Raw genomic sequence first — 10132 nt, 5'->3', positions numbered from 1 at the left:
TAATTCAGTGATGAGTTTCACAGAAAAATCCACAAAAAGGTGAAGCTGTGAATCCAACTGCAAATAGGTGGGGTCAACTGTATACACATGGTATAAACAAAAACATCCAAACCCAGAAAAGACAGTGAAGGAATGCATATCTTGTCAAGGCCGTGGTCAAAAGTAAACTGCACAGATTTAAACAAGCTCTAACTAGTTGGAGGGTACTTCAGCCCCTACCTTTGGTAACTGTTACCATAACCACCTTGAAATATTTTTGCCACCTTGGTAACTTGCTACCATAACCAACATGAAAAAGTTTTAACAGCCAGATTTCCAGCTCGCTGAAAGTTAATATCATATGTAAAGACTGAGGGTTTGTATTCATGTAGGAACAAATACAAATTACTGTTTAATGCCATTTTAAAGGAAATATATAGTCATTCTCTTTTACTGCCATAACTAAGTTCACATGACTAATATTACAATTTACATACCTTTAATATAGATTTCTTCTCATTAATTGGTGTTATTAGAGAAGGTAATGAGTGGTGGCACATGAAGCTATACACACAAACACCTATTAACTGTGGAAGCTTTGTAAAATCAGCAGGGGTAGGGTGCCCATCTCCCTTGCCTTCTCCAAGTATGACAATTGCCCAGGAAATCATGGTACCCATGGCTGAAACGATTTTTAAAAGTATATAAAATATAAGTGCTTTCAAAAAAACTTATTTGATTACATGATCATGAACCAAGAAATAATACTGAAAAAGAAAACGTATTTATAATTTCAATACTAGTTGTATATATTACAAATAAACACAACAAAAATTCCGCACTCATTTTCTAATTTCAAACAGCTGTTATACAGTAGTTTTAACGAGACTAAAATTCTAGACTTTCTCAGCCCTTGCCCAAAGTATTTGTTCTTAAATGAGAGGTAAAAATCCGAGCACAGCAAAGTTAAGAGTTGAAAGTGGAATTGATAAATCATAAAAAGCAAAAAGCTTTATTATTGGGGGCTGAAAACTGCAGCAGACCATCTTTACCATGCTACAGTGCAGACTGTAGACAGTACCCCATACAAAGGCTAAAAAGGCTTTTGAAGATGCTTGTAATGGAAAAAGTTAAAATCCATTTCTTGAGTTAATTCTTCTTTTTCTAAGTCTACACAAGGAAACTGCATTAATTCAAAAGTATCTTTTTTAACAGAGTAAATATCAGGAATGCAGTCAAATCTCCACAACCAAATAATTCCTTATTATCCTTACTAATGTAAAACCAAAAAAAAAAAAAAAACATTTATAAAAATGGGACAAAATGCACATAATGGCTGCAACCAAACATAGCCAATGTTAGCCAACATGAAACCTTTGTCTTAACTAAAATTTAGTTTCACAAACATTTAGCCACATAGTTTGATACAGACCAAAAAATAATTTCTTGTTTTATGTTCACCTACACAAACTTTAGCAAGCACATGTCTCAGGCCACCACAAAATTATTTTTTTCATCCTATGTACCCATAAAGAAAGCAGCAGCTCAAATGCTAGTTTCATAAATGTTAAAATAAATAGCAAGAATACTTAACTACCTTTATTTATTTACAAAAATGATCTACTAAAAATGCATTTTCCCTCCTCCAAATCTAGATTATCATGCGCCTAGGGGTAGGTGTCTTCTGGATGGTAATAAGTGCATTAAAGGGTAGGGTGCTGACATTAGAAAAGCATGTAAAAGAGGGATTCCTGAACATTCCATGGGAAGTTGAAAGCGAATATTTCCAACACTGTGCAGGGCCTCTTTTCCCAGACACTCATAAAAATATCTTAATCTTGGCATGGAATATTGTTCTAATATTTCTTTTAATCTTGTAAAATTACAATTATATAGCTCACTTAATATTGTAAAAGCTAAGAACTATAATTGACAAAATCGCAGAGTACATATATTTATGGACAATATTTATGCGATGTACAGGGATGAGGAGATGCAGTATATCTTCAGTGAGGGATTAGTAATATTTTCTTGCACTTTACCTTGGAAAATTACAACCACTTACAGCTGACATATTATTGTAAAAGATAAAAACTAAAACCAACAAGAGTCTTTTGAGTACAGTGGAACCCTCATATTTGCTTGGGAATGCGTTCCAGACCACCCCACAAATAGCTAGAATCCGCGAATACTTAGAACCCCTATAAAAGCACTAAGAACTGCCTATTTTGTTAGTTCAAAATCAAGAAAAACCCACTAAAATTGCTTAAATCTGATTTTTATAAGTTTTATCACAAAAAAGTGCATTTAATCATGAAACATAAAAATATACAGTAATCTATGGATATTTCTCATAAAAAAGTACCGCAAATAAACGAAATTCCCGCGAATAATGGGTAGATATGGTCCATAGAGAAATCCAAGAATATGCGAGTCCATGAATCTCAAGAATGCAAATACAAGGGTCCACTACATATTTATGGGCAAACAGACAAGATATACTGGGACATTTAAATTTAGTAAATTCACCTGTGAAATCGCAAATCAGGTTATTCTTCCTCGTACCATTGCCATATACAGGCAGTCCTTCGTTATCTACAGCCTTGGTTATCAGTGTTCCAGTATATATGGGGCTGGTCTTGCACTGAAAATTGCCAAAAATCAGCACCAAAATGCGCCAACTTGCAGTTATCAGCACTAATAATAGAGTAGTACGTATTGGCATCCACACATACTAACCGGTTATCGGCGCCAATAGGCACAAAAATCACTGCTATGCATTGCAATTCAAGGTTATTGGCAATCTTTGTTTATCATCAAGATGTCAGAATGGAACCTCTGCCAAAACAGGGGTACTGCCTAGTCATTTATGACCCATTCAAGTTATCTGAATGGTTCTGGCAAAACTTTTTCAAATATTATGGCCCAAAATACCAAATTTGTAACTAATTTGTATTTTTCATAACTAACAAACCTGAGGTCTTAACATTAGGATTTACTAGCGCCAAGCTGGAAACCGGTAGAATTAAAATTACACTTGTGAGATCCAGGGACTAATGGCATCTATACCAGGTCAAGGGGCATGTATACCCAGAATGCCCACGGCTACCTGTGACCCACCAGTTATATTTCTAACCCAGTTTAGACTGCTAGAGGGGTGGTTCGAGGTGGGCCTTTAACTGTTAAGACCTCAGGTTTGTTAGTTATGAAAAATACAAGTTAGTTACAAATTTGGTATTTGTTCATACACGAAACAAACCTTCGGTCTTAACATTAGGATAGACTTACTATTGGAGGGAGGTAAGTCTCTACAACTGACTGGGAGTTTGCCACCTTATCCATTTCCGAATATATAGGGAAATTCTAAGAGAATGGACAATGAACCTAGGACCAAAGATATAAGCGGATCTATTGGTTTTCTCCCACTGGGTGTAGATACCATTCTACTGTTTACTCTTGTCCCTTGCAACTGGATCCACCTTCACCCCTCTTTTCCCTATTATCCAGAGGGGTGTGTTGCTACTGAAAAGTATATCATCACCTAAGATAGCTTCACAGTATGGCTGACCACCTCACCTGCATCTAGTCCGTTCCAGCACATGACGGTACTCTCCTTCATATTGCCCGTAGTTAAAGGAGTAGGAAGAAAGTAGTAAAGAAAAAAGAGACCAGTCATCCCATTCATTCTACTTTCATACCTTCATCTTAGACTAGACGCAAACTGACCCGCCAGGGGCACTGGATGAACTATATCACTTGTTGGCCCGCCACCACTGGACCCAAGGAAAAGGTGTCCAAGGATCTATGGGCAACATCTTTCAAATAAAATGAGGTGAAAGTTGTTTGGCGTTTCCACACACCAGCTTTCAGAATTTTTTATCCACAGACATGTTCTTCTTAAATGCCAGGGAAGCACTCACGCCCTGATGTCATGAGCTCTAGCTCCCACCTGGCTATCTGACACTCTGTCTTCTGCCGTATAAGCATCTGATCGTCTCCCTTAGCCAAAACGAATATTGTATTCCTGGACACTTCCTTCTTGTTCCGTCCTGTACTTACGAACAACCTCCGGCACCCCGGCCTGAGGTGCCTTGTTCTCTTTAAGTACTCCTTTAGTGCCCTGACGGGGCACAGGAGCATCTCAGCTTTGTCGTTGTCTACAAAGTCTGCCAAGGAAGGTATGGTAAAGGAGTCTAATCTGCCGTCTACTATTGTTGGATTTTGGGTCTTGGCCACGAATTCTGGGACAAACTCAAATACCATTGATCTCCAACCTCTCGAGTGCTTTATGAGATATGAGAGGCCATGTAGCTCCCCCAAAAAACCCTTTTTGGTTGAAGCCAGGGCCAATAAGAAGACTGTCTTCAGGGTCAGGCTCCTATCCGTGGACTGCCTTAGTGGTTCGTAGGGGTGGGGGGTTTTGTCAGACTGACTCAGTACCTTGGTCAGATCCCAATCTGGGGCTTTTCGCTCCTTTGGTGGGCATGACTGTTCAAAGCTCCTCATCAGCATGGCCAACTCCCATGAAGACGATATGTCCACTCCTTTCATTCGTAAGACTGAGGCTAGAGCTGCCCTGTACCCTTCACTGCAGATACAGACATATGTTTTTCTGTTCTGAGATATATCAGAAAGTCTGCTAACTGCTGAATAGTGGTACCGAGTGGAGACACGTTCCCTCTACGACACCAATCACAGTATGCTGACCACTTTTCCTTGGTATACTGTCGCAGATGATTTTCTGATATTACCTGCCATCTGAGTTGCTGCTTTCTGCGAAAACCCTCGCGCTCGGAGGAGATACTTGACAGTCTCCACCCGTGAAGCGATAGGGACTCCACCAACTGGTGGTACCTCTCCAACGTGCGGCTGACACAGAAGGGCTTGGCCTCCATTGGAGGAGGTAAAACTCTCTTGGCACAATTACTAGGAGTTCCAGTAGGTCTGGAAACCATTCTGCTTTCGGCCATAACGGGGCTACCAGGGTCATCTTGAGGTTCTGAGACCGCATTACCCTGTTCAGAACCTGTCGGATTAGACAAAAATGGAGGAAATGCGTACAAGTCCAGATTGTCCCAGGGGTGTTGTAGCGCATCTTCTGCTACTGCCTCTGCGTCTGGGACTACTGAACAATACACTTCCAACTTTTTGTTGTACCTGGTTGCGAATAGGTCTATGATCGGTCCTTCCCACAACATGAGCATCCTGTCCACTACCTGTTGGTGTAGGACCACTCCGTTCCCAGAATCTGATCCCTGCGGCTCAACTTGTCGGCCACTATGTTTCTTTTTCCCGGAATATACCTGGCCTTGATGTCTACCAGGTTCTCTATAGCCCACTGGTGAAGTTGAACTGTCATCACATGTAACTGCCGAGAAACTAGGCCTCCTTGCTTGTTTATATAAGCTACTACTGTGGTGTTGTCTGACATCAATACCACTGAGTGTCCCTTTACTCTCTCCCTGAATTCCTGTAGAGCCAGAAAAGCTGCTTTCAACTCCAGCACGTTTATATGGAGTTCTCTGCTGTCCTTGCAACTCCATTTTGCTGACACCATCAACTCCTCCATATGGGCTCCCCAGCCTTCTAGTGAACGCATCCGAGAACAGCAAGAGGTCTGGAGAGGATTGTTGAAGGGGGACACCCACTGTCAGATTGTCGTCGTTCACCCACCACAAGCAAGTTCCTTTATCACTTCTGCCGACAGGAATTTGCTAGTACGGGGGATCTACTGTTGGTGACAAAAACTCCTTCATCCTCCATTGTAGGGACCCGAAGGTGTAGCCTTCCTTGTGGTACTAGCTTCTCCAGGGAGGTTAGGATTCCCAGCACCACCTGCCACTGTCTTGCTGGCTGTGTCTGTTTTCCCAGAAAGGCATTCACCCACTTGTTTGCATTTTCTCTACTCTTTGGTCTGTCGGGAATACTTTGGCTTGTGTTGTGTCTATCACCATTCCCAGATATTCCAAACGTTGACTTGGATCCAACTGCGACTTCTCTGATTCACCACAATACCTAGGCTGTGACAAAGCTTGCAGGAGGGCAGCCCTGTCCCTGAGTAATTTCTCCCTGGACTTTGCTATCACCAGCCAATCGTCCAGATATCTTATTAGCCTGATCCCCTGAGCATGTGCCCACGCCGACACGAGGGTGAACACTCTTGTAAAAACTTGAGGAGACGTTGTCAATCCGAAGCACAGGACCTTGAATTCGAAAGCTTTCCCTGCAAGACTGAAGCGGAGAAATTTCCTTGAAGACTGATGGACTGGTATCTGAAAGTATGCGTCCTTTAGATCGACTGTCAGCATAAAGTCTCGATTCTGACTGCTTGTAGAACCGTTTTCGGAGTTTTCCATCTTGAAACTGGTTTTCCTTATAAACAGATTCAGCGTTGACAGGTCTATTACTGTCCTCCACTCCCCGTTGGCTTTGGGTACCAGGAAAATCCTGCTGTAGAAGCCTTTTGCCGGACTGCATACTTGTTGCACAGCTCCTTTTTCCATCATCTTCTTCACTTCGTCCTGCAGAATAGTGGCCTTCTGAGATTTGTGGGAATAAGTGACGTGGGGTAATGGTTGATCTGTCAGGGGCGGGGTTACCTTGAACGGGATCAAATACCCGATCCTGAGAACATCCACCACCCACTGCTCTGCCCCTAGTTCCTGCCACACCTTCCAGTGATTTGCCAGGCAACCCCCCACTGGTGTGGCAGAGTGATGGGAGGCGCCCATCCTATCTTCTTGAGCCTCTCCCTCTTCCCCTATTGCCCCTTCCTCTGTTGTTTCTATTGTGAAAGGGCCGATGAAGTTATCCTCTTTGGGGAAGAGGGTCTTGTGACTCTATTAGGGATGCTATGTCTCACTGTCTTCTTTCGAGACATCTGCTGTTGTCTTCCCCTCCAAAGGAGTAGTTTGACTGTTAGACGTTTTCCTAACTGCCTGTTGCACCAACCTATCGTTAGTGTCCATCCTTCTTCTATCTATCTCCTCTTCCAGTATGACCTCTGGCAACAGCAGTTGCGATTCCAAGATATCCCCATTCCTCATTGCTAACAGGGAATCCAAATCCACATTGCGGCTTAGTCTAGCCAACGCTGCATCTCTCCTCATTAGCAGGATATTTGCCCAAACATTGGCACTTACGTTTGTCAGGTACGCAATCGCCTTGGAACCTGACTGTAGTAATCTAATGAACAATGGTTCATCCACTACTTTCCTTGTTGCTTCCGAGGATGCAATCTTCGCCACTGCTGTTGACCAAAGGTCTAACCAAGGGGGGGGAGAAAGCCAGCCTGAAAGACAGAAGAAGCTGTTGCTTCTAAACGTAGCAGCCCTCTTGGTAACGTCATCGAACGGGCACTCCATTTTAACCTGATCCAAGGTTAATCCAGGCCTTAACCTTACAACATTAGGGTTCATTTGTCCAGACAGCAAAGGGACCTTCGGTGTCGTATATATTTCCTTTGCTTTATCATTGGAGGGGGAATAAATTTAAATGATCTATTAGATCTTAAGGAATTATCCCTCCCTGCAATTCTTTGCGTTTTACGTGTTTTGCAAGAAACCGATTCCCGCATGACTCGAACAAGGCAATTCATACGACACCTTGGTATCCCTCTTTAGTCCAAATGCCATGTCAATTCCAGGAGGAAGCATACTGGCCGGTGTTTCTGTCTTCTCCGAAAGGTTATTGAATTGACGAATCAAATCAATCACCTCTGCATACGAGGCCAGAAACTCTTGGTTTTCTCCTTCCTCCGGCTCTAGTGTACCATTCTCCGTCACAAGGATGTTGTCTCGCCTCTATCTTCTGAGACGGCCCGGAATTCCACGGCCGCCTGCCCCTACGGCCGCGGTCTCTTTGATCTTTGCTGGCCGCTGTTGGCTCGATCCCGGATAGTCAGCAGGGGAACGAGAAACGTCTCACTCTTTCTCTGCTCACGGATCTAGAGCGAGACTCTTCGTCTAGATCTCCAAGATGAAGGCTCCCTTAAGACAGCGATAAGTTCGTCTCTATTAGTATTGGCATCGTTTTCGAGCGTCGGCGAGCCCGGCCTCGACCTTCTATCCAGACGGACACTGCCTTCCACGAACGTATCCGCCGAGGTTGCCAACTCTCTATTTTTCGTACTTTAATAGGAGCCTTATCGTCCTTCGTACGTATTTTGAACGGCCTTACGGCGAAACTGTGGACCTGCATTCCATCCTCTGCTGCACCTTTCGCCGCTAACGTCGATTTTACCAGAGGTATCGCAGTTTTTGCGATCCGAACTGGCAACTCCGCCTCGGCCGCTAGCCCGCCGGCCGTCACCTCTCTCGCTTGTTCGGATTCTTGCGAACGGCTTCGTCTGGCAACCTTGTGCTTAATAGCCACTGACTTTCCGACCTTCTTGCTGACTTGGAAATGACAGTCTTGGTCCGAAGATGAGGAAGAATTGATTCTTCTCCTCTTAGCCCGAGGATCCGCCAGGAACTCCCGAATCCTCCTCCAACGCTTGACTGGAGCTCGCCGTGACGTTATCGGACTTAGCGATGACGCCGAACTAGAGGAAGAAGGCGAAGAAGGCGAATCACACTTTTTCTTTTTGTCTCTCTTATTCATTCTCTTCTCTATATCCTGTAATTTCTGCATTACAGTTTGCATTGACGGGTCAGAAGGCGTATTAGCGTCTGGGTGCAGCGAAAAAGGCTGAGAATCGGTCTGTGACGTCATCACGCCTGCCATATCGGAGTGTGACGTATGTTGTGACGTCATCCCTCTCGTAGGGAGAGACTGAGAGGTTTCTGCTGGCAACCGCACGTTTGCTGCCAAACTACCTCCCACGTTCTGCATCGCTGTAAACACTGAGTGGGATGGTGAAGCCGCGGCATTAATTCCCATAAATTGCAAGCCCGGGGGATGAGGAACATTCAGCGCTGCCGGACCCTGCTAGAACCGTGACGTCATATAATGCGCAAGCAGACCATCCAAGGTTGGTACGCGCTGACCACGTACCATCTAACCTATGCGCTTGAGTAGCAGGAGCCTGGAACAAAGATGGCGGATCTCCCCCTCTACTTGCTGGGAACAAAGGAGAGTGCAAATTATTCATAAGATTACCCAAGGCTCCTCCTGACGTTTCCGATACAGAACCGCTAGGAGAAACCGAAGGGGTATGAGACAAATCAAAAGCAGGTGGAGAAACATATGGAGCAGCCTGGTTTATTGCCGATACAAAAGAAGCCGGTAAGGTTTGGTCATCCAAAGATGGCGTCACCCCCTTCCTTTTGTATTGGCTTTTCCCATAGAACTTCTTCCACTGTTCCACCGACCAACCGCGACAAACAGAACACGGATTAGTAACCGTACATACGTTTTCCCTGCACCTACTACACGTTGGATGAGGATCCGTCGACACCGAAGTTAGGAACCTAGAACATGGAAAGCCACTGACTCCTGGGCATTTCCTTTGTCTCCTCTTCGAAACGGTAGACGATCCCGATGTTGAGGCAAAATTCTCCATCATACCACGTATACACTCTTACCACACACTGATCACACTTGGAGAAAGAAAAGGAATGAAAAATAAAAAATGAAATGGATAAAGAACGGGCAAACTGAAAAACCGGCTTTAAATCAGATAGACAGTAACACGTCTTATCTTAAAGGCGGTAGGAAAATAACTGGTGGGTCACAGGTAGCCGTGGGCATTCTGGGTATACATGCCCCGTGACCTGGTATAGATGCCATTAGTCCCTGGATCTCACAAGTGTAATTTTAATTCTACCGGTTTCCAGCTTGGCGCTAGTAAATCCTAATGTTAAGACCGAAGGTTTGTTTCGTGTATGAACAAATATTGATTATCATATTATATGGCCCACTACTACTATTATGCCATTACAGGCAGTCTTCACTTATCGGCAGTGTCAGTTAACAGTGTTCCAGTTTAATGGCGTTTGGCTAACAATATTATTAACCAGATTTTCAGCGACTAAGCTATTTCCAGCATTGGTACATGGTTTATATGCGTTGGTAAGCAGTTGATCAGCGTCAGTAAATTGTTTATCAACACTGGTAAGTGGTTTATTGGTAGTTGTGGCACCAGAAAGCGGTTTATCAGTGTCGGTAAGTGGTTTATCAACACCAGTAAGAGGTTTATTGGCACTTACGTCAT

General features: G+C 43.7%; 1 protein-coding gene across 2 annotated transcripts in view; it reads right to left on the bottom strand.

The window, feature by feature from the left end:
• LOC135220624 (transmembrane protein 104-like) overlaps positions 1–10132 on the bottom strand; it is a 137601-nt gene that overhangs the window by 31908 nt on the left and 95561 nt on the right. For both annotated transcript variants that reach the window (XM_064257934.1, XM_064257935.1), the window contains one exon: positions 477–661. In XM_064257934.1, coding sequence (XP_064114004.1) covers positions 477–661 — 185 coding nt within the window. The remainder of the gene's footprint in view (positions 1–476; positions 662–10132) is intronic.

Source organism: Macrobrachium nipponense, chromosome 2, assembly GCF_015104395.2.
Source record: "Macrobrachium nipponense isolate FS-2020 chromosome 2, ASM1510439v2, whole genome shotgun sequence".
Classification (NCBI taxonomy): Eukaryota; Metazoa; Arthropoda; class Malacostraca; order Decapoda; family Palaemonidae; genus Macrobrachium; species Macrobrachium nipponense.
Note: the sequence above shows the minus strand (reverse complement) of the source record. Positions and strands in the feature narration are given on the sequence as shown.